The 26,246-nt window shown below is 33.9% G+C and overlaps 1 protein-coding gene and 2 long non-coding RNA genes across 3 annotated transcripts; 1 reads left to right on the top strand and 2 right to left on the bottom strand.

Moving 5' to 3' along the window:
* Positions 1-3,023: 3,023 nt before the first annotated feature.
* On the top strand, positions 3,024-4,348 carry GUN4 (protein GENOMES UNCOUPLED 4). The gene has a single exon (XM_028267022.2). It carries the CDS (start codon positions 3,300-3,302, stop codon positions 4,095-4,097), a length of 798 nt encoding a protein of 265 aa, XP_028122823.2. The 5' UTR covers positions 3,024-3,299; the 3' UTR covers positions 4,098-4,348.
* Positions 4,349-8,028: 3,680 nt separating this feature from the next.
* Positions 8,029-9,802, bottom strand: LOC145792944 (uncharacterized). The gene is made up of 3 exons (XR_014333269.1): positions 9,537-9,802; positions 9,377-9,433; positions 8,029-8,323 (listed from the first exon to the last, which is right to left on the bottom strand). It is a non-coding gene; the product is annotated as an uncharacterized LOC145792944 (long non-coding RNA).
* Positions 9,803-13,303: 3,501 nt separating this feature from the next.
* Positions 13,304-14,570, bottom strand: LOC145792945 (uncharacterized). Its single transcript, XR_014333270.1, has 3 exons — positions 14,452-14,570; positions 14,293-14,355; positions 13,304-13,462 (listed from the first exon to the last, which is right to left on the bottom strand). It is a non-coding gene; the product is annotated as an uncharacterized LOC145792945 (long non-coding RNA).
* Between the last annotated feature and the right edge of the window lie 11,676 nt (positions 14,571-26,246).

The following is a 26,246-nucleotide window of genomic DNA, read 5'->3' as shown; positions in this document are numbered from 1 at the left end:
AATTTGTAATGATGGAGTGGAAGATATTCAAATTAGTAATGATGAAGTACAACGGCTATAAACGGCTATAAGTTTCATTATATATACTAAAACTTCTAATGTAAATAAGTTACAAAAAAAATCAGAAAATATTTTTTAATCTATAATCACTCACATCTATTCTCTGAAAAATTCTCTGAGAAGTGTTTTTAAATTTTTGTTTACATCATCTCTCAGAAATTATACATTAAGCCTTATAGCATTAAGCTCATCTTTTCTGTGTGAGATTTACAGAAAAATCAAAATTTCATTTTATATATCTATCTTTGAGAGATATTTATTGTAAGCTTTCTTTGAAAGTAAAAATACAATTTCATCTTGTAAAAGTGTTGCAAACATTGTGTTCTTGAAATCTTGAGAGTGATTGTGAATCACCTAAGATTTGTAAGGGTTTGGGCTTGTGAAGTCTGTGTAAAACCCATGGAGGATTACTTCATTTGTAAAGAGGTTGCTAGCACCCCTGTAAAGCTAAAAGATAGTGGAAAATCTCAAGTGAAACTTAAGGAGTAGATGTAGGGTTAGTTGAAACCGAACCACTATAAGTCTGTTTGTCTCCTCTTTCCTAATTTCTTTACTTTCCTACTACTGCTATAGCTATCTAATATTCATGTGTTAATCATTTGATTTACCCTGTATGTTAGTTATACGTCATTGTTATTTTGCTTGATCATTTACTGCTAAGTTTATCATTGTACTTGTTAATAATTTGTTATACTAGTAGTTAATTTTATTAAGGTATTATTAATTTTAATTTGTAGAAATCTAATTCACCCGTCCTCTTAGGTTGTTTTTTGGGTAACATTTTTAGATTTTTTTTTAATATACAAATTATTATTTTTTAGATTAGGCTTTTGAAATTTAACCAAAACCCCTTTATTGGACCCTTATTTGGTGAAAAGGACAGCCCAATTTATTTTGCTTCATATATAAACCCTCTAAGGAGAAAACATATAATTGAATAAAGATAAAGTAAAATATCTTTTTTTTTTTCTTGGACAATATTGTCAGAGTAACATGTTACTGTGAGGCACAATAACATGTTACTGTCAAACATAATAACTGTCAAACAAAGTAATATGTTACTGTCAACGGTAATAATTTTTTTTAAAAGAATTTTATAGCCAACATAGATCTTATTTGATAAATTTTGATAAAAGAATTCTAAAAATACTATTTTATTTAAAACAGACATCTACATCAAAAGTTATATTATTTTAAAGTTTAATATTTTGATAATAATAATATGTGTTGAACTTTTCAAGAATGTTTTTTTTTTTTTTTAAATGTTTGCCTTTAATGCATTAAAATTTTATTATGAAGGAGTTTTGACCAAATCTTTTGAAAGGCTTATGGGTTGAGAGAAGTTAATAAATATTAATTTTAAAAAAAAAATAATAATAATAATAAAATAAAAAAATTAAGATTGTGATATTGAAGCTCCTACAAGACTTATGGATTAAAAATCTCTTTTTTCTTATATAATATATAGAGATATAGATAGATTGGTTCGGTTAAGATTTTTGCTTTTGACTTCTTCTGTCCTCTTTTTTCAACACTTTTAAAGTTGTTGAATCCTATATAATTTTGGATTAATATTAGGAATTATTAAAAAATATCATGAAGATTTTTCATTCTTTAGTTAGTGTTTGGTATTTTATTATATATGTAATTCAAATGTGAAAAATCTTTCATAATTATTTTTATAATATTTTTTTTTATAATTCCTAACATTACTCGTAATTTTAAGATGCAAAAATTTCAAATAAAAAAACTTTATATCATCCTAAAATAGTTGGTTCATTTTCATCTAACTTAAAACCAATTAACAACATATAGAGTAGCCTCTAAATTATATGAATTGAACTTGAGTGATTTAAAAAAATAATGTGAGACAAAAACCCAAAACCGAAGAGCGATGAGTGAAGTAGCCACGTAAATGCAACCCAATATTTAGCTCAAGTTTGACATGTCTCTAAAAAATTAAAAAATTACTCAAAAAGTTAAAAAATTATCACTATTCAGCAAAAGTCAAAAAGTACGGCTGCAAAACTCTCAATTCTAATTTTTCCTTACACACTAATTTATATAATTTTTTAATACATATTTTTTTATAAAAAGTCAAAAAATTAACCCAAACAATTATATTTTTTTTCTCAATTTTTTAATCTAAAAAATTAAAAAATACACTTATTTAAGACATTCTAAACAACGCCTTAAGATTGGCCGCAAGACGATTGAAATGAATTTGAACAGAAATAGCCCATTAGATATCAAGTTAGAATTATTAGAAGTACCGCACTCAAAAATAATTATTGATTCATTAAACATTACACGAGCTCCATTAATATTTAGAATTGTAAATGTACAGAATCAGATAATTACAAAATAGATAATAAATTTAACATTATTATTATGCAATTGTCACAAATTTTAAGGGAGGTCCATCTAATTAGTCAATTTATTTCTATTCATATATTTTTTTTCTTAAGTAGGTGTTTGACATTTCTTAAAATAATTAAAAAGTTAAAAAATTATTAAAAAAATAAAAAAGATAACACTATTCATATGTTTGGACGGGAAACAAAAAGTTGAATAGATAGGGAATAAAAAGATAAAAATACCCTCTCTAACAGTGCACATTTTAGTAAAAAAAAAAAAAAAAACAATACAGCACAGTGCACTAACGCACGAAAAACAGTGCAGCACGGACAACATGTCAAAAGGGTAGAAAGGTAATTTTATTAGTTAATATAATATTTTAATACATATTTTTTTAAAAAAAAATTTAAAAATTATCCCAAATATATTTTTTTTCTCTATTTTTTAATTAAAAAATCAAAAAATATACTTATATAATTCATCCCAAACAACGTCTAAATATGATAAGTTAAAATTCTAGTACCTTCTATTTAGAGGGAAGAGTGAGAATGTGCCATTATTGAAAAACAAATAAATAAACATAAACATTGCATATGAATAGTCAATAGCGAGAAAGACAAATTGGGGTTTTCTTTCTCCATAGTGGGAGAGAGAGTGTATCTGGCCTCACCCACATCTAACCAATCAAATCCCTTCATTGTGATGGTCTTGATTACCCCCTCCATTCCTCTCTTCACCCATTCCTTATCTCCCATCAATCCACAATCCCACCCCCATTATCTCACATTAATTCCTCCACTCTCCTCTCCATTTCCCTTGATGCCTTCCTAATTCCACAATTCCATCTCTCTCTCTCTCTCTCTCTCTCTCTCTCTCCACAAATGGCCACCAACTCCCTCCAATCCCTCCACCACCACCACTCTCTCCCTAGGCGCCACTCAATAGACTCCCCTCCCACCACCCTCCCCTCCTCTCTCTTCCTCAAACCCACCAACACCATAACCACCACTTCTCTCTCCCAATCTCTCTCCTTCGCCCCCATCTCCCTCTCCTCCTCCTCCTCCTCAACCACCACACCCTCCACCTCCCAAACCATCTCTTTTGACCTCCTCCACCACCACCTCTCCACCAAAAACTTCCGGCAAGCCGACGAAGAGACCCGCCGCCTCCTCATCGTCCTCGCCGGAGAACCAGCACAGAAGAGGGGCTATGTCTTCTTCTCAGAGGTCCAATTCATCTCAGAAACAGACCTAAACACGATAGATGAGCTGTGGAGACAACACAGCAATGACAAGTTTGGGTACAGTGTTCAAAAGAAGATATGGAAGAAAGCGAATAAGGACTTCACAAGCTTTTTTATGAAAGTTGGGTGGATGAAGAAGCTTGACACTGAGGTTGAGCAGTACAACTACAGGGCTTTCCCAAATGAGTTCATGTGGGAATTGAGTGATGACACACCTGAGGGTCACTTGCCATTGACAAATGCTCTTAGAGGGACACAACTTCTCAGTAGCATACTAAGTCACCCTGCTTTTGAAGATGTTGCTAAAGAAGATGAAGATGAAGATGAGGAAAAAGATAATGGGATTGAAAATGGAGGATTGAAGGGTTTGAAGAAGGGTAGCTCTAACCCATTGAGCAAGAACAAGACTCTGTTCAATCCAGACTACAGCTTTTAAGTTACAGAAATGATTAGCGAACGAATCTCATCACAGAATTGAATAAAACTTCTGAGATGTGACGTACGTATTTAATAAGTCTTATTTACTGCGAGAGTTGTATGTGATTTTGAGATTCTGTTTAAGTCTTATTTGGTGTGACAAACTTGTATGTGATTGATTAACCAAACTATGAAAAAAAAATGGAAAAGTGATTGAGTGATTTTCTTAAAAACAATATAAATGAAAAAGAAATGGTTGATTGATTGGAACATTATGCTTATTTCCTGTAAATATCTTTTGTCTTCTAAGCTTTTTGTTTTATTTTATTTATGTAGTGGGCTTGGTGACTATTTTATTGATAATGCTATTGCTATTAATATATTTATTTTGGTCACAAAAGAAAGCCAACCTTTTTGTGTATGTCTTGCTTGTATATTGTGCTAACTTGTGCATATGGGATATTGAAAGAACACCCATAAGAACACCCATAGCTCTTACTTTTGAGGTTTATTATTTATTAAATTTTATTGATAAATTTATCAATTTTTTTTTATTTTTATGAATAAATTTATAATGATAAATTTATTCATAAGACATGATGGATAATATAAGTCCCAAAAGTAAAATCTATTAGTCAATGTCCCTAATTTTTAAAAGTTTTATATGGTATAGATAGAATATAAAATAGTAATAAAAATCAATGATATATTAATTCTCTTTTGTTAAAATGGATTGTTTTTTACTGATATATATATATATATATATAGTTTTTTGGGTCAAAATTGACAAATAATTTATTATAATTGTTGTCATTTTCATTGTAGGGAGAAATAGATGAATAAATAATCAAGCATTCATGTAAAATGTCAATAATATAAGTAGATGTACACAAATGAGAACGGGGCGCGGCCAACTTAAAATCCTAGAGCATAGTGCATGCACCAAGTGTAACATTGCCCTAAAAGTGTGAATTTTCAGAGCTGCCAAACAGATGCATGAATGCACATACATTAAGAATAATAAACATTCATCATAGAACATTTATATATATATACATATATATCGATTCCCAACATAATTTCTCTATTCAACAGTTTAAGCATTTGATGGTTAATTTTACCTAAGTTGCGAAAGTGACTAAACCTTCGTTTGGATGAATGAATTGATTTGAGGGGATGAAGACTAAAAAACTATTTTTTTAATTATTAAAAAAAAAAAACTGAGTGAAAAAACAAGTCATACTCACGAGAAATTCATATTTTTCAATACAACTAAAAAAATTTATTCTCAAACGCAATAACTTCCTTCTTTTTGTTACAAAAGTCAAAACGACAAAGTTACTAAAAAAACCAAACCCCAAACAAGACCTAAATTATTATAGGTTGATTGAGAAATTTAATTTAATTAAGATGAATTAAAGATGGAGGAGAAGTATTTTATAAATTCTATAACCTTAATATTAAAGATTTTAGAGAACATATTAATTTTTACGGAAGCCATAAAATCTATTATAGAGTATCTAATATCTAATATCTAATACTAGTCTATAGTTAAGAGTGTAAATTTGGCGCGGCCCAGCCCGACCCAGCTCATGTCAGGTCTCGCGGGCTCCTGCCAAAATTCTGGCCAACTAGGCCAACCCACAGGCCAGAAAATTAGGCCTAGGCCCAGGGAGTATTTGGGCCTTGGGTGGGCCAGTGGGTTTGGGCCTGGGCCTGGGCTTGAGCTTGGGGCGGGCTTGAACAATTTTTTTTGTTTTTTAATTTTTTCTAACAAAATTTTATTATTTTTCACTAAAAAAAACATTGGACCTCGGCCAGGCCGGGTCTTGAGTGAGCCTTAAGTGGGCTGATAGGCCGGACTTCAAAATGGTGGCACAAACCCAGCCCAGGGTCTCGAGTTAGGCTCGGGCCCAAACAGATTAGGCTCACCCCGGGCCGCGGACCATTTTTACACTTCTATCTAGGAATGACAATGGGCCGGGGTGAGGCCGGGGATTACGCTCCCCTTCCCCGATCCTCGCAGATAAAAAAAATCCCCGTCCCCACCCTCGATCCCCGGCAGGGAACCCATCACCCCTCTCCCGCCCCCTAACGAGGATCGGGTTTCCCCGACCTCGAAAAATCCTCAACCTTTTTTTTTTTTTTTGAATTTTGTTCAACACAAGAACAACAATTAAATTTAATATGTTTTCAGTATATTTCATCATCATCATCATCATCAACAATCATCAACAACTTAAAAAAAAAATCTAAAATTATTATGCACATTTATATATATATATATATATATATATATCTATCTATCTATCTTCTATACTATTATAAAGTGAACACATAATATGGTGTCCTGAAGCTTGCTTCACTCTCCTCATGCCATGTGGCAGTGTTTTTTATTTAAAAAAAAAAAAAAAACAAAGAGATGGGCAAGGCTTGAACCCATGACCATGGGTTTAAGTATGAGGACTCATACCACTTAAGCTAAGTACACATTATAATATTAACTTCATTATTATTTTCTTTTATTCCTATTTATTTAATTTGCACACACATCGTGTGTGCCCAACCGCTATATATATATATGTGTGTGTGTAAATCAGTGATAGATTTGTTCATCAATAACAACTAAAGATTTGTTCATTACACACACACACACACACACACACACACACACATATATATATATATATATATATCTATCAAATTTAAGAAAACCCTAACAAAAAAATAAATAAATATGAGAAAGCCTTAACAAAAAAAGTTGTTATGCAAACCTTCACCAAAAAAAAAAAAAATTGAGTTGCTTTCACAGACCAGATCACAGAGAGAGATCATTGTTGAAACTTTAGATCAGATCTTCAAAATTTCAAATCTCACGGCCAGTGGTGGTGGATCTGGATCTTGCGGCAGAGCAGCTTCGGCGATGAAGGTTCAGTTGATGGTGAGAGATCATCGTTGTTGAAGTCAAGGCAATAGGCGGAGGCGATGGAAGAGAGAGAAGAGGTGGAGAATACGGTCACTATCGAAGACTAAGCCACCATCAACGAAGCAGTAGACGAAGGTGATGGAACAAAAAGATGAGGAGGAGAAGAGAGATAAAGGGAATGTGAGAGAGAGAGAGAGAGAGAGAGAGAGAGAGAGAGAGAAACCAAGAGAGAGATGAGAACAGTCTGAGGCTTGTATGAGTGTTTGAGGTTGTTAGGGTTTGATTTTTTTTTTTTTATATATATAAAGGGTATAATAGTAATTTCAATTTCGGGTTCATTTTCGAATACCATCCCCGGCCCATCGGGGATATTTTTCGGAAAAAAACCGTTCTAATTGGGGTTGGAGGACCGGATCCCCATCGAGCTGGGTTCAAATTGCCATCTCTACTCCTATCTACAACTCAAAGAGCACCTCCACCAATATGTTAAATTTGATGTGGTAGTCCAATAACTCTATTTTGATATAACAAAGTAAGTCCACTAGATAGCCAAACATTGAGTTGACATTTAGCATGACCTCAACATGTCAAATTTGACATGCTCCATGTTGATGTCTAATGTTAAGTCTACCTAATAAAATAATTTTATTTTTAAAAATAATAAAATAATATATTTGACATATCAGATGAAAAGTTTATGTCAAATTGACATATGCCAATTTACCACCTAAGTCTTAAAAAAATTGACACACCAAATTTTTGTATGTTTGGGTCGGGTAGAGATGCTCTAATATGCCAGGATATGATTCGGATATTACCATATCACTTTTCTATTCAGGTTCAATATTAGTTATGTATAGCCTCGTGGTCGTTGATTACAAGTTTGTTATGTATTGTGAGTTAGATTAATGAGGTATTGAATCATGAAGTTACTTGTCAAATCAATTAGTAACCAGTAACCAAAATCATACAGTGACTACCAAAATCAATGTGTGTTTTGTCCCTATCATATATCACACATGGATTCTTAGACAGAAAAAAGGAGCCAAAATAATTCGACCCTTGCATTATAAAAGCTTCGAGAAATCAGTAATTTCAGCAATAACCATAGCATTGAAAATGATAAACAAAACAACAATGTGTGAGGAAAGCGAAAACACAAGTCACGTGGTTGAATGCAAACCTAGGCAGAAGGTTTTTGACATGCCCCAACAATAATTGTAACAATTTTGCATGACTTGCTCCACCGATGTGCACACAAGCAGTACAAATTATTCCAAAGATCCATAGGAAGCTCAATATAAAAGAACCTCAGTTGGCTGCAAGCAAGGGAAGAGAGAAAAAGGCTTTAAATTTGTTTGATCGTGGCATGGTTTGTCATCATTTCATAATGAGAAACAACTAATTTTGATTTACTAATATGTTAGCCCCACGCCCATGACTCGTAATCAAACACTACAATAATTAGTAACTAACATCAATTTAAACTATAACTTACCTATGGCATACAACTACGTGTATTACAGCATGATCCTAAATAAAATGTTTCAAACAAATTGGCATAGTCATGACTCGGAGATTGGCAACAAATAACACAATAAAAGTAATTCAAACTTGGCCAACTATATGCACAATAAAACTTAGAAACATTAATTTACTAGTGCTTCAACAAAATTAAAAATAGTGATATTGTGCGATTTTCAACAAAACATTAATGTACTATTGCTTCATGTCATGTGAACAAGAAGAATTCCATATTTAGAAGTACTTTATTCACTAGAATGAGATAAAATGATGATAAATTAAGGTTCCATTGACAATGTATTTTTCATTATTTTTTAGTTAATCAAACATGAAAATGAACATTTTGATAAAATGATCATCCTATTCCACTCCATTCCAGTGAACCAAACACTACCTAAATGTGAAACTTAGTTGAACTTACCAATGAAAAGATCTAATTGTGTCAACCAAAGAAAAGATCTCAAAAAATTTACACTATATAATCCTAAAATTTATCCAAAATTTAGTGAGTTCAATTGAACACACTCAGATATACATAGCTCCACCCATGTTGGTGATTGGCCAAAAGTTGGTCAGAGCTGGTCAAAGGTCACAGATGGCGAACAAGTAGCAATGCAAGAAGTTGGTGGTGGCCTGTGGCAGCAGTGGGTGGTAGCTGGAAGTGGTAAGGGAGGAGGGGAGTGTGTGAACTTGTTTTGAAAGTAAGTTCACAGTTTTTTTTGTTTCCAAAAATTTTGAAAATTTGAGCATCAATTTTACTTTTTTGAAAAAGAAAATAATATACCAAAAAAGTATTTGTTTTCAGTTTCCAAAAAAATAAAAACAAAAACAGGAAACAGAAACATTACCAACGAGGCAAAAAGAACTGCAAAAACACCGACAGTTCGGGACAGGGAATCTGCACCCTACACAAGTTAAGTTCAGCAAATTAGAATTGGAATAATTTAAGAGAAAATTGAAACTTAAATGCACAGGAAAGACGAGGAAGAAATCAAGTTGACCAATAACCTCAAGATGCAGAAGGCCTCCAAAATTCATGTACCACCCTAGCATTAAAGATCAATCCAAACAGGCCTTTGGCGACAGATCCATCAAAACCAGGAATGTCATTCTCCAACAGTTTATTCATGCCGTACTTTAAACCATTTTTTGCATTCAATATAGATAGCTCTACAAGCTGTAAACTTCCTCTTCTATAGTGATAAATGCATATGGAACCCTTGGGCTTCATTTCTCTTTTGAAAATGAATTAATAATATAAATACAAACACTTACTGCAAAGAATTAGAGATCAATTGGGTTCAGCTACTGTGATCGCCAATTGGCTGCCAGTGGCAGTGCCAGTGACCCATGATTAATGGCATGAGTGTTAACATTTGAATTAATAATGCAATTAAATTAGATTTCGAAATTATAGGTTCAAACATTTACAGACACTGCCATTATATGTTACATGGCAGGCCACAGCAGTCCATATAATCACCCAAACAGGTGATGTAACCGAATGGTTTCAAAACACTAATTAATGGGGGGAAAAAGTGATTGGGATCATAACTTTGCAATCCCAGAATGATCCACCACATAATCCAATCCAAAGGTCATGTAACCAATGGTTTGAAAATCCTAATGAAAAGTCTATTTACTAGGGGTGTTCGTGGTTCGGATTTGGATGGTTTGCGGATCGGTTTGGACCCGCCCGCATCTATGCGGTTTGGGAAAAAGACAACCCGCAGTGTGGTTTACGGTTTGTGCGGATAGGATTCGCGGATGTGCGGGCGATTGCGGGCGGTTTGCGGATTGGACTTCTTTCTTCAAAAATTTATTTTTGAGCCTTATCTTTTTTCCATTTTGTAAATATTTATTTTGAGCCATTTTCTCCCCATTTTCCAAAATGCTCCAACATTAATAATTAATGAATTAAAACTTATAAAATTAAAAACACAACAAAATCAATTCGTAACATAAACATATTATTCAAAATCTTAAATCAAATCACAAACTAACACAAGCACATATTTCAAAATCCTAAACTAGAACTCCACATTCATTAAGGAATTCAAAATTCTAAATCACACTTCATCTAAAACAAGTTCAGTTATGTAACAATAATAATATGATTAGTATTTATTCAGTTTCAGTTGATATAATACTATTAGCAAATGTAATGTTAAAGTAAGTTCAAAGAATAAAGAGTGTCTTGTTTTGGGCAAAAATATCTAGCTGGAATATAGGAATGAAACCAACGGTTAAGATTAAAAAAAGAAGAAGGTGTGGGCGGATTCTTGCGGAACCCGCAAACATGTCATATTTCAAACCGCATCCGCCCGCATTGTATTTGCGAAACCGCCCATTTATATGTGAGTTGGGCAGGTTGGACAGTTTTTGCAGATCGGATAAACCGTTGCCCACCCCTACTATTTACTGTCTGCATCCCAAAAATTGCATCAAAGCAGCCAAAATTAGTAACCAACAATTTGGGGCAGTATATGAAGCTTTAAAAGCTTGAATCCAGAATTTGAGTTAAATATCTATCCACATTTTTCAAGGCAAAAAATAAATAAATAAAATTTGAAATTTTTTCTAGCGAAATTAATAATAAATGAAAATAGTTAAAAGCTAAACATTTTAACCATAATGCCAGTTCCTGATAAAATCCATCTTAAACACAAAAATACAGTGCAAAACTTCTAGAAGAATTACCGAAATGTGCAAGCCATAGTTGATGGGATTTAAGAAAGTTGTGATACCTCTTTATGATCTTGTGCTAAGAATGCACTTCATATGAAGAAAAGTAGATACGGTAAAGAAGCAAGTTCCAGTGACACTATATCCTACTATTTTGATCTGCTAGTAGAGCTACCTACAAAGAAGAGAAATTATGAACAATATGTTGACTTACACAAATAGAAATCTTGTTCAATATAATATGACCAATAGACAAACAAAAGTTTGACAGCACATACAGAACTTTCCAGATGTAACACCCACCCATCCTTGATGGTCAGGGTGCATTAAGATGGACTGAAGATTAAATTCCTGCATTTTGTAATGTATGCAGTTGGTCATGGTTCTTTGCTAATTTATTTTTTTCTTCCACAGCCTGTGGGAACATATCTTTGGTAAAGGCACCCTCAAACATAAAGAATATTCATCAAATATATTCCAAGGCACAAATTTAGAGAAAAACAAGTTTGTATCATCCCAATATGTGTTACTCAAGAAACTCAAAACGAGGGAGAGAAAAGAAATTTTCAAAGCATGATTTTTCCTCAATACAAAAAAAAAAAAAAAATACAAACACAAATACAAACACAAATACAAATACAAATACAAGCACACAAAAAAATCCTAAAATTTACAATAGTTGCAATACAGAAATTCATTAAAAATAAAAATAAAAATATTAAACAATCAAAAGCAAAGCAAACAAAAAAAAAAAAACAAAACAAAAAAATCAAATTGAAAACTGAAGGTAACATATACATAAATAGTAGAATTCTACTTCCAGCTCAACATATAAACCCAAATATAAAATAAATAAAAAACAATATGCAATGAAATTTTGCTCTTGCTATTCTACTTCATGCCCAAAATTAATGCAATCTTCAAATATCAATATTCACACCTTTTGTATACAACAGTGTTGCTGTGCGTGGTTCGGCCAACATGTTTAGAGGAATGTTGGGAGCGTGTTGAGTATTGTCATGGCTGATTTTTGCAAAAGAGAAACAAAGAAAAACGTATGACAATTACATAAGCCATGATTAATGGCACAAGTCTTAACATTTGAATTAAAAATGCAATTAAAATTAAATATTGAAATTATAGTTTAAACATTCACAGATAGTTGGATATGTTACAAGGCACACCCCAACAGTCCATATAATCACCCAAACAGGAGATGTAAGCTGTAACTAAAGGTTTCAAAACACTAATTGCTGAAAATATATAAATGATTGGGATAATAACTTTGCAATCCCAGAATGATCCACCACACATAATCATCCAATCCAAGGTTAGGTAACCAACGGTTTGAAAATCCTAATCAAAATTCTATTTACTGTCAGCATCATCCATAATTTATTGCATAAACTAATTTCAATTATCAAGTCTACACCAAGACAAACGTAAAAGCATCAATTAACCAACATCAATTTTCAAAGCAGCCAAAATTAGTAACTAAATATGTAAAACATCAGGATAATATAACCAAAATTTTCAAACAAATAGCCTAAAATCCAAAAATTTAAACACCGAAAAAAGAAAAAAAAAAAAAAAAGATTAGTTCAAAAGAAATAGCCACAGTACATGATATGCGCCTAACAATTTTGTGCAGTATATGAAGCTTAAAAAGTTTGAATCCAAAATTTGAGATAAATATCCGCATGTTTTAAGGCAAAATATAAATAATTAAAATTTAAAAATGAATGAAAATAGTTAAAAGAAAAACATTTTAACCATAATACCAGTTCCTCATAAAATCCATCTTAAACCCAAAGCAACAGCACAAAACTTCCAGAAGGATTACCAAATGTGCATGCCAAGGTTGGATTTAAGAAAGTTATGATAACTCTTTAATAAGAATGCACATCATATGAAGAAAAGTTAACACAGTAAAAAAGCTGCTCCAGTGATGCGATGTCCTACAATTTCGATATGCCAGTAGAGTTACCTACGAAGAAAAGGCATTATGAGCAATAAGTTGAATTGCACAAATAGAAATCTTGTTCAATATAATATGACCAAGAGACAAACAAAAGTTTGACAGCACACACATACAGAACTTTCCAGAAATAACACCCAGCAATGCTTGATGGTCATGGGTGCATTAAGATGGGTTGAAGATTCAATGCCCTGCATTTTGTAGTGTATGCACTTGGTCATGGTTCTTTGCTAGCTTTTTTTTCTTTCTTCCATAGCCCGTGGGAACATCTCTTTGGTACAGGCACCGTCAAACATAAAGAGAAACCAATATGCGTCAAATATATTCCAAAGCACAAATTTAGAAAAAAATAAGTTTGTATCATCCCAAAATGTTTTACTCAAGAAACTCAAAAAGAGGTAGAAAAAATAGATTTTCAAAGCATGATTTTTCCTCAATACAAAAAAAAAAAAAAAAATACAAATACGAGTACACAAAAAAACCCTAAAATGTACAATAGTTGCAATACGGAAATTCATTAAAAATAAAAATCATTAAACAATCAAAAGCAAAGCAAACCAAAAAAAATCAAATTGAAAACTGAAGGCAAGAAATACATAACCAGTAGAATTCTACTTCCAGCTCAACATACAAATAAAATAAATAAAAAACAATATGCAATGAAATTTTGCTCTTGCTATTCTACTTTGTTCCCAAAATTAATGCAATCTTCAAAGATCAATATTCACACCTCTTGATGTACAACAGTGTTGCTGCGCGTGGTTCAGCCAACATGTTTAGAGGAATGTTGAGTGTGTGTTGAGTATTGTCATGGCTGATTTTTGCAAAAGAGAAACAAATAAAAACAAAGAAATGCATGTGGCAATTATACAACAACTTGCATTTTATTATTGTCCTAAATTAGATAAATAAGATGTGAAAATTGAAAAAACAATCCAATTCACAATATAAAAACCAACATAAGTTTTGATTTTACACAAGTTGCACAGTAGTTGGTGTAGAATAAATATCATAGTCAAAAAGACCAATTAGCATGATCAGCTATAAAACTAAGAATGCATGAAAGATAAAGCTCACATTTCACACAGGGTAAGCACTCACAGTTTGTTTGGAACACATAACTGCCCATTTGACTGACAAACAGAATCATAGGACTCCCCCTGCCTTTCTCCCAAGTGATTCAAAGCACAAAAAATTAAGACCAGCTGAAGATGGGGAATATAATAATCAGAGAACAGAATAATAACCAAGATAGCTCACCTTCCAAAGATAACATTGATGCCAGCTATTCTTACTTCCACGAGTGCATCAGAAGTCCCATTTATATTGTATCATAGTTGTCAATTCAAGAAACAAAATCCTAAAAGTGGAATTGTGAATCGAATTGAATCAAGAATTGTAAGATTACACATAAACAAAAATGATGATAGACAATTATATATATGGAAAAAAAAATGCCATATGTTACAGTTCTATGAAAGTGACAATACCAACTAATTCGAAAAATATTACCTTATCAACAGAACATGTGGGTCTAAATCCGACCAACTATAAAATTATTTAAAAACCACAATTTATTTGCAAATTACAATTTACCCTCTCAGCTAAAAATTGCAACAACTACATGATTATTAGAAAAGTTAAGCAATGAAAGCAGTTAAGAGTTCACCATCTAAAATATTATAGAAATGTAAGTAATTGAAACACCAAAACAGTGTTTCAATAAAGAAAACGTTGTTAAATAAAGTGGTGCAGAACTTAAGGTATTTTTGGTATGTATTGCTTAAAAAAAAGGGTATTTTTGGGATGCATTACTCTGAGACGTGCCACTAAGTGAGCCTCATAAATAACCTTCCCATGTTGGTTGGATCATTTACAAAGACCAATAAATACACCAGCAAGCAGTCAAGGAACATGAACTGAGGTAGTGAATAAAGCATATGACGTAAAACAAAATAAAGCATGGCGTAACAACAATAAAAAAACAGAACAAAGCATAAAAGAAATCCATGGGGCTGAACACAAGGAAGTGGGTGGGATTCAAGACCTTGTAGAGTTAATTTTTAGTTAGCTAATTGTCTTTCTAGATCATCCAAGATCAGCTCGAGTTGCTTCCACTAGCTGCCTCAACTATCAAATTGTGTGCAAATTCCTAACATTTTTGTGTTTTCGATACATCAATTATTAAATGCTCTCAAAATTTACACTTGCCTACATCACTGTTTTGTTCTATACAACATTTTCATAATAAAATTGTATAGGACAATGCAAAACTGAATTTTGTCCTTCACCAGAGGACGGTCCAATTATTTCCCTATAAAAATAGTGCTACATAATTCAGCAGAAATTGTAAACATCCTTTGATGATAAAATGTTTCAATACTACCAATAACTAAGTAGATTAAGAAATTGGGAAAAAGGCACCTATATAAGTTTCAATATTACCAATTAAAATAAAAATATATCAAAAAATGAAACAAAATAAGGGAAAGTTAAATCTAAACTAAAACTATAAGTTCGATTACAAAGAAATCTAAGATAAAAACTTAGTCTCAATAGAGACTGCAAGAAAGAGAGGTCCGTTTTTTCTAATTTCAAGCATTGAGATCGAAGAGTGATCCCAAGATTTCCTAGCAAACAAACAAACCAAAAGACAAAGTAAAATCAAGTAATAAATTATCGATTAAAATAAAAAAAATACCAAAACATAAAACAAAATAAGTGAAACTTAATTCCAAACTAAAACTATAACTTTGATTACAAAGAAATCTGCTAGATAAACTTAGTCTCAATGGAGACTTCGAGAAAGAGAAATCCGTCTTTACCAATCTCAAGCATTGTGAATCAAGTGTCATCTCAAGATTTCCTGGCAAACAAACCAAAAGTATAGCGATCCCGGTCTTCCTTCTGTTGTTTAGTGTATTCCGGACTCGGTTCTGTGGATGATTGTTGTTGTCTGTATCGCGTTTCTGTCCTTGAATAATTTGTATTTGAGTTTTGGGATGTGTTAGGCAGGTTTGAAATATGTTGGTTGTGTTTAGAAACAAATAGTTAATGCCCAGATTTTGGCCTCCCCGCTCGAGCGGGCCCTTTTGCATTTGCTACTCCGCTCGAGCGGGATTCTTCAGCCTTCAGTATTTTTTCGCAGGTCTGCAGAATCTGGAAGTGTGCTTTCGACGCTCGAGCATCCGTTTTCACGCTCGAGCGAGAGTCTGTGTCTGACGCTCGAGCGGGGCGTTCCACGCTCGAGCGGACTGTGTGTATTTCAGTCCAAGAAGAAGCCATTGTGAATCACTTTTTCCGACTCTCTCTCTCTCTCTAAAGCATTCCAAAACCCTAGGTTGAGAGCTTCTCACTCTAGAATACTCTCTCTCTCTACATTTTGATCTTGATTTAGTAAGACCCAACCCTTGTGCCTTCATTAAAGTGTTGGAACTTCTCAAGACCTCCATTTCCATCCGAATAGAAGTTGATTTCGCCACCTTTGGGGTCACCACTTGCTTGGTTCATCTTCTCCTTTGAGCTCTGAAATTTGAGATAGGGATAACCTACTCCTTTCCATGAGTTTTAACATAAATGTTATGTATTTTGTATAGATGGTGTTGTTTGGGAGTTTTGGAAAGGTTAGGGTTTGAAATTGAAATTTATAAAAGAGGGGTTTTCTATTTTTGGGGTTCCAAGTGTATGAGTGGTCCCTAAAATGATGTTACTGTGTATGATTGATGAAATTTGGCCTTTGGCGCAATATTTGAGAAAAGGGGGAAATAGCCCTAATTTAATGTGATTGATTAATTTGTATAATTAATTTGGGAAATATGGAAATGTGAAATTGAGTTGAAAATCATGAAATGGGGAAGTTATGAGATTGAATGGTGGAGTTGGATTGATTAATCACTCACCTTGAAATTGTAGATAATTTATCTGTTTGATAATTTATTATCTATTTAGAAATAATTGTTTTGGGCTATCGGTAAAGGATAGTCTTGATTATTGTAAACACTGCATGTTGATTAGGGAAAACTGAAACTAATCGACTGAGTTATGTCATTGAATATGACGGGTGGGTTAATACATCGAATATGTGTATTGATTGATCATTGTATATGATGAAGTGTTTAAATACATTGTATATGTATATTTGTGTGGGAGGAGATAAGGGATGTACTCCAATGTGTGGGAGGAGATAGGAGATGTACTTCAATGTATGGACGGAGATAGGGGATGTACTCTATTGATAATTAAGTTGGCCGGAGTGTCCAGGGTGAAAGTCCCGAAACCTTATATGCATCTGAATGATGTTGATATTGGAAGTATTTTAATATGAGTTGTAGTCTCATGTGAATTGTGTGTATGGGAAGTATTTTAATATAAGTTGTAGTCTCATGTGAATTGTGTGTATGGGAAGTAATTTAATATGAGTTGTAGTCTCATTTAAATTGTTTGACTGAATAATGAGCCATGTCTATGAATTGAATTGGAAAAATAAAGGGAAGTGGAATGAAACACAAATGTAATTGTCGTTGAACTGGGAAATGTGGTGAGTTGGTTTACAAGTGTTAACCATTTATCAAATGCTAACGTTTTAGTTATTTTTCATGTTTGGTTTAGCGTATCTCTACTGGGCTTTGGCTCATCCTATATGGGACATCATTTTCAAGTACAGGTGCTATGCCGCCTCCAAGGTCTTAGCTTGGAAGATTCTTGGGAGTTGAAGACTCTTTTGGTTGTTTTGTTATTTTTGGTGTTACATGTAAATTCAAGCCAATGGTTTAATGTGTTTAGAGTTAGAACTCTCCTTTTTGTAACCAAGTATTGGCTTGGAAAGTTGTAAGCCCGTAGGACATTTACTTTTGTTGTCAACATGTAATACTCTTGTAATGAATACTCTGATAAATGAATATATGTTTATTTCTCTTTTGTCTATGGATGTCAAGAATGGTTGGTTTATTTGTATTATTTTGAAAGCGTTACAAAAAGACAAAATAAAATCTAGTATAAATTATCAATTAAAATAAAAAATATATATATATATATATATCAAAAAAAAAGACAATAAGTGAAAATTATTTCTAAATTACAAACAAATCTAACAGAGAAATTTTCTCATTGGAGACTTCAAGAAAGAGAGGTCCGTTTTTACAAATCTCAAGCATTAAGAGTCATCTCAAGATTTTCTAGAAAACAAACGAAAAGACAAAATAAAATCAAGTAATAAATTATCAAATAAAAGGGGAAATTATAAATAAATTAAAAAAAATAAAGAAACAAAATACAGGTTAGTTAATTCTAACTAAACTAAAACTATAATTTTGATTGAAAAGAAATTTGATAGAGAAACTTAGTCTCAACGGAGACTTCGAGAGAGGTCCGTTTTTACTAATCTTAAGCATTGAGATCCAAGAGTTATCTCAAGATTTCCTAGCAAACAAACCAAAAGATGAAATAAAATCAAGTAATATATTATCAATGAAAAGCGGAAAATATAAATAAATTTAAAAAAACGAAACAAAATACAGGTTAGTTAATTTTAACTAAACTAAAACTATAAGTTTGATTGCAAAGAAATCTGATAGGGAAACTTAGTCTCAACAGAGACTTCAAGAGAGAGAGAGGTCCGTTTTACTAATCTTAAGCATTGAGATCCAAGAGTCATCTCAAGATTTCTGGGCAAACAAACCAAAAGACAAAATGGAATCAAGTAACAAATTATCAATTAAAATAAAAACAAACATCAAAAAGCAAAACAAAATAAGTTAAAACTTAATTCCAAACTATAACTATAAGTTTAATTACAAAGAAATCTGATAGAGAAGTCTCAACGGAGACATCGAGAAACAAGTCCGTTTTTACTAATTGCAAGTATTAAGTTCCAAGAGTCATCTCAAGATTTCCTGACAAACAAACCAAAAGACAAAATAAAATCTAGTAATAAATTATCAATTAAGATAAAAATAAACATCAAAAAACAAAAAACAAAAAATTATAAGTGAAACTTAATTCTAAACTAAACTATAAGTTTAATTACAAAGAAATCTAATATAGAAACTTAATCACAATGGAGACTTCGAGAAAGAGGTCCATTTTCATAAATCTCAAGCATTGAGATCCAAGAGTCACCTCAAGATTTCCTAGCGAACAAAACAAAAGACAAAATAAAATCAAGTAATAAATTATCAATTAAAAGGGGAAAACATAAATAAATTTAAAAAAAAAAAAGAAAGAAACAAAATATAGGTTAGTTAATTCTAACTAAACTAAAACTATAAGTTTGATTGCAAAGAAATTTGATAGAAAAACTTAGTCTCAACGGAGACTTCGAGGAAGAGAGGTCCGTTTTTACTAATCGCAAGCATTGAGATCTAAGAGTCATCTCAAGATTTCCTGGCAAACAAGCCAACAGACAAAATAAAATCAAGTAATGAAACAAAACACAGGTTCGTTAATTTTAACTAAACTAAAAGTTTGACTGCAAAGAAAATCTGATAGAGAAACTTAGGTAGCGTTTGGTAGAGCTTTCTAAATGTGATTTGAAAATAGGAGTTGTATTTTGAGTTTGTGCGTTTTGAAATTATGATTTGAGTGTGAAAAATTTGTTTGGTGAATGCGTTTTGAAAAGATCTTTGAATTGAGTGGAAAATTTTTGATGTGACATGATATTTGATACAAAAACTTACAACTCATAACCAAACACGCAACTCAAAATTCTATTAAAGCTCATAAAAAAATTTTGAAAATTCGGAAAATATTTTTTGTTGAATATATAAAAATTAATGTGTCAATTGCACAAAAAAAAAAAAATTTGCACTGTTCCGGTTAACCGGCCGGATGACCGGTGGGACGACCGGTTAGCCCAAATTTTTCCGCCTTCAACCGAGTTTTCAAAAGTGAGCGTGGAATTAATTTTTGAAATCTGCAAACAAACACCACGTGAGAACTAATAACTGGAACTAAAGTTCCAAAGCTCTACCAAACAAAGCCTTAGTCTCAACAGAGATTTTGAGAAAGAGAGGTCCGTTTTTACTAATCTCAAGCATTGAGATCCAAGAATCATCTCAAGATTTTCTGGCAAACAAACCAAAAGACAAAATAAAATCAAGTAATAAATTATCAATTAAAATAAAAATAACTATCAAAAAACAAAACAAAACAAAATAAGTTAAACTTAATTCTAAACTATAACGATAAGTTTGATTACAAAGAAATCTTGGCCTCATTTGGGAACAGACTTTTTTAGTAACTTTTTAGCTAAAATATGATGTAAAAAAAACTAGTATGCTTGGGATGACTTTTTGGCACTCATTTGGGAACAGGCTTTTTTAGTAACTTTTTGGCTAAAATGTAATGTAAAAAAAAAAAACTAGTATGTTTGGGATGACTTTTTAACTTTTTATGAAAATATGTGAAAAAAGTAGAGAGAAAAGGGAATCTTTGACTTTTTGGTATAAGTTGCTCGCTTTTTGATTTTTTTAGTGACTTTTTGATTTTTTGGCTAAAAAAGCCACTTGCCAAACGAACAAACCAAAGTAATAAATTATCAATTAAAATAAAAATAAATATCAAAAAACAAAACAAAATAAGTTAAACTTAATTCTAAACTATAACTATAAGTTTAATTACAAAGAAATTTGATAGAGAAACTTAGTCTCAATGAGACGTCGAGAAAGAGGTCCGTCTTTAGTAATCTCAAGCATTGAGTTCCAAGAGTCATCTCAAGATTTCCTTGCAAACAAACCAAAAGACAAAATAAAATCAAGTAATAAATTATCAATAAAAATAAAAATAAATATCAAAAAACAAAAATATAAGTGAAACTTAATTCTAAACTAAACTATAAGTTTGATTACAAAGAAATCTAATAGAGAAACTTTAGTCTCAATGAAGACTTCGAGAAAGAGAGATTCATTTTCATTAATCTCATGCATTGCGATCCAAGAGTCATCTCATGATTTCCTAGCAAACAAACCAAAAGACAAAATAAAATCAAGTAATAAATTATCAATTATCAATTAAAAGAGGAAAATATAAATAAATTTTGAAAAAAGGAAACAAAATACAGGTTAGGTAATTCGAACTAAACTAAAACTATAAGTTTGATTGGAAAGAAATTTGATAGAAAAACTTAGTCTCAACAAAAACTTCGAGGAAGAGAGGTCCGTTTTTAATAATCTCAAGCATTGAGATCCGAGAGTCATCTAAAGATTTCCTGACAAACAAACCAAAAAACAAAATAAAATAAAGTACTAAATTATCAATGAATAGGGGAAACTATAAATAAATTAAAAAAATGAAACAAAACACAGGTTAGTTAATTTTAACTAAACTAAAAGTTTGATTGCAAAGAAATCTGATAGAGAAACTTAGGGGTTGTTTGGGATAAACTAATAAAGACAAAAAGTCAAAAAGTTACTAAAAAAGCTAAAAATCCTATACTATTCAAGGGTAGCTTGTGGGGGAAGCCAATTTTTCCTTTTGAATTCAACTATCCAAAAAGTCAAAAAGTTAACGGTGGTGCTAGATGCACCAATTAGTGTACACACTAGTGTATAAACTAGTGTTTTGACGTTATTATTGACCACATTTATTATACAAGTTTTAATACCCAAAACCATACAAATGATGTACACTAGTGTGTAAATTAATAGGTACATATAGCATTATTCAAAAGTTAAAAGTCAAAAGGGTGAAATGGTCATTTTGATTTTACTACAATATTTCATTACACATTTTTTCATAAAAAATCAAAAAGTTATCACAAACATACATTTTTTTTTTCTCTACCATTTTAGCCAAAAAGTCAAAAAGTGCATTTATATAGCACATTCCAAACAACCACTTAGTCTCAACGGAAATTTTGAGAAAGAGGTGAAGCTTGGGTAACCAGCTTAGGGTATGATAGAAGATCACCCCTTATTTATAAATGAAGATTAGGGTTTACAAAGAAAACAATTACAAGATGATCCCTGAGGGTATAAAATGATTACAGACCCTACTCACTTTCGGCTAATATAATATGCCAAACACTTTCGGCTAATATAATATGCTAACACTCCCCCTCAAGTTGGTGCGAAGATATCTCTCATGCCCAGCTTGCCTAATATGTCATGAAATGGTTTATTCCCAATTCCCTTGGTGAGAATGTCGGCAAGTTGTTCACCAGACTGGACAAAAGGAGTACAAATGGTACCACTAGTGAGTTTCTCCTTAATGAAGTGGCGATCAATCTCAACATGTTTTGTCCTGTCATGTTGAACGGGATTGTGAGCGATGTTGATGGCGGCCTTATTATCACAGTATAACCGCATGGAGTCCGTCTGATCAATACCTAGATCACTTAACAATAATTTGATCCATAAAAGTTCACACACACCTTGTGCCATAGCTCTAAACTCAGCTTCTGCACTTGACCTGGCAACCACATTCTGTTTCTTACTCCTCCAAGTAACTAGGTTGCCGCCAACAAATGTGCAATACCCTGAAGTTGATCTCCTATCAGTTACTGACCCAGCCCAGTCAGCATCTGTATAGGCCTCTACACGAAGATGATCATACTTTGAAAAATACAGACCCTTACCAGGAGCAGACTTCAAATACCTCAAGATTCTCATGACAGCCTCAAAGTGAATCTGATGAGGAGCATGCATAAACTGACTAACTACACTGACAGCAACAGCAATATCAGGACGGGAGTGAGATAGGTAAATGAGCTTACCCACTAATCGTTGATAGCTCCCCCTATCCACAACTTCTCCTCCTTCATCATCCCCCAATTTCTGATTTGGTTCCAGTGGAGTGGCACATGCCTTGCAGCCAAGCATCCCAGTTTCCTTCAACAGGTCAAGCACATATTTTCTCTGTGAGATAAATATCCCATCTTTAGAGCGAGCAACTTCAATTCCCAGAAAATACTTCAAGCTTCCCAAGTCTTTGATTTCAAACTCTTTGGCTAAATATTTCTTCAACAGAGGTATTTCCCCACTATCATTGCCTGTAAGAACTATGTCATCTACATAAACAATAAGTGCTGTAGTCTTACCACGTGAGGAATGTTTCACAAACAATGTGTGATCTGCCTGACTTTGTTTGAAGCCAAATTTCAACATAGCCTGAGTGAATCTCTCAACCAAGCCCTTGGAGACTGTTTGAGACCATATAATGACTTCCGAAGTTTGCATACTTTGCCTTCTGTTTGATGATCCTCAAAACCCGGAGGAATGTCCATATATACTTCTTCTTCGAGGTCACCATGGAGAAAAGCATTCTTGACATCAAACTGATAAAGCGGCCAATCTAGATTAGCTACTAGATAGAGAAGTACCCTGACTGAATTCATTTTAGCCATGGGTGCGAAGGTCTCCTGATAATCAATGCCATATGTCTGAGTAAACCCTTTTGCCACAAGTCTTGCCTTGTAACGCTCAATAGACCCATCTGCTTTGTGTTTCACAGTATATACCCATTTACATCCCACAGGTCGTTTGCCCGTAGGTAACTCAGTCAATTCCCAAGTGCCATTCTTCCTAAGTGCTTTCATTTCCTCAATCATGGCTAGTTTCCACTCAGAGGTAGCAAGAGCATCCTGAAAATGGTTAGGAATGCTAACAGAGGAAATATTGGACACAAACGCTCTATATGAGGATGACAAATGAGAGTATGATACAAATTGTGAGATAGGATGTTGAGTACAAGATCTCACACCCTTCCTCTTGGCAATAGGAACATCAAGATCAATGGTCTCACGAGATTCAAAGTTACCTAGACTCTCATCAGAAGCAGGAGATGGCAGTGGAGTAGCAGAAACGGTCCCGTGTATCCAGTTAACTTGTTTTCTGTCTATGTCCCAGACATAAACATTCTCGTCCTTATTCTTGGTGACAGTGGGTTCTATAGTTCCAGTAGAGGGGGGTGCAAGAACAACTGGTTCCACCATAGGAAGCACAGTAGTAGAGGGTGGTGCAAGAGCAACTGGTTCTACCATAGGAGGCACAGGGCTCACTTCACACCAAGGCTCCCCCGGAAATGAGGACGGTGACACCGAAGAGGACAAGAAATAGGACTGGGACTCAAAGAAAGTGACATCCATGGACACAAACCACTTACGAGAAGAAGGGTGGTAACATTTATACCCCTTTTGAGTAGGAGAGTAACCAAGGAAAACACACTTGAGGGAGCGAGGGTCCAACTTACCACGAGAGGGAGAGTGATTATGGACAAAACAGACACAACCAAATATTTTGGGAGGAATAGAAAACAAGGACTGAGAACCGAGGAGGACGTGAAGCGGAGCCTGTTTGTCCAAGACCTGGGTAGGGAGACGATTAATAAGATGGGCAGCGGTGAGAACAGCGTCGCCCCAATAGAGTCGAGGCACATTCATAAAAAAGCACATGCACCGAGCCATGTCAAGAAGATGCCGATTCTTGCGTTCGGCCACCCCATTTTGTTGGGGGGTATTGGTGCAAGAGGTCTGATGGATAATGCCATGAGTAGAGAAATATTGTCCTAACCCAGAATCTATGTATTCCCCGCCATTATCAAAACGAAATATTTTGATAGTGGCCCCAAACTGAGTACAAATCATCTTATGAAAAGTGCGAAACACAGAGAAAACCTCACTCTTATCTTTCATGAGATACACCCAAGTAGCACGAGAAAAATCATCAATAAATGTAACAAACCAGCGATGACCTTTCACAGACAGAACACGAGAGGGACCCCAAACATCAGAATGTATTAATGAAAAAGGAACTAAGCTTTTATTCAAACTGGGAGCAAAAGAAGCTCTATGTTGTTTTCCAAGTTGACAAGACTCACAAAGAAAGTCAGACACATGATGATTTGCGAAACTAGAAGGAAATAAATGCTTAAGTAAATGAAATGAGGGATGCCCAAGACGCCGATGCCATAGCCATACATCAGCGGAGGTAGTAGAAGACGTGGTGGTAGAATAAGCAAGTTTGTCCGGTTGATCTAAGAAGTAGAGACCATTTTCTGCACTACCACTGCCAATCGTCCTCCCCGTGACAAGGTCCTGAAAAAGACAATGATCAGGAAAAAACGTCACACGACAATTCAAATCCTGGGTAAGACGACTTAAGGATAACAGATTAACAGAAAACTTGGGAACATGGAGAACAGAAGATAGATGTATGTTAGGAGTGACTTGGACTAAACCTGTTCCAGAAATGGAAGAAACAGTTCCATCGGCAATCCTAACTTTGTCCTGACCTGAAGAGGGCTTATAGACAGAGAAAAGATCAGAGGAGCCAGACATATGATCTGAGGCACCAGAATCAATAATCCACGACAAAGATGGATGACACAGGAAAGCACAAGGAGAAGATGCTAAGTTACCTGAGCGGGCAAAGGACGAGGAAGCGGTACTGAGAGCAGTAGAAGATCGGCGGGTCCAATAATTGGCGCAAAGCATCCTCCAGCTCAGTATCAGAAGCTTGGGTAACAGAAGTAGAATTAGAATCAAGCGTATCAACGGCACTAGACTGATGAGCCCGGGAATAGGAACTACGGCCCCTAGATTGACCTGACCGACCTCCTCGAGAACCAGACCGATCACCGCGACCCCCAGATGGAGTCCCATGAAGCTTCCAACACGTCTCACGAGTATGCCGCGGCTTCTTGCAATAATCACAGAATACAGACTCCTTAGCAGCAGACGGATGAGGCAGGCTGAGGCCATCTCGAGGAGTAGACAGTAATGCGGAACGGTCAGTAGAGACAGGGGACATCATAGCAGACCGGCGACTCTCCTCATTTTGTACATAAGAAAATGCCTCCTGAAGTGAAGGAAGAGTATCCATACTTAGAACTCGACCCCTAACTGGATCATACTCCACATTTAGGCCGGCCAAAAATTTAAAGACCCGTTCCCGTGAGATGAACTTCTTGTACCCGACAGAATCAGTAAGGCAAACGGGCTTATAGTCTTCCAGGTGGTCAAGGCGTTTCCAGCCGTTGGTGAGGAAAGTGAAGTACTGAAGAACAGTCTGCTCCCCCTGAAGTGAGCTCTCAATAGAGCGGCGCAACTCAAATGCCTGTGA

Source organism: Camellia sinensis, chromosome 6 (assembly GCF_055761805.1).
Source record: "Camellia sinensis isolate YWXY chromosome 6, ASM5576180v1, whole genome shotgun sequence".
In the NCBI taxonomy this organism is placed as follows: domain Eukaryota; kingdom Viridiplantae; phylum Streptophyta; class Magnoliopsida; order Ericales; family Theaceae; genus Camellia; species Camellia sinensis.
This window is presented reverse-complemented; position numbering and strand designations above follow the sequence as displayed.

What these genes read in the sequence shown, in the direction of transcription:
- GUN4 (XM_028267022.2), top strand. Translation starts at nt 3,300, where the DNA reads ATGGCCACCAACTCCCTCCAATCCCTCCACCACCACCACTCTCTCCCT.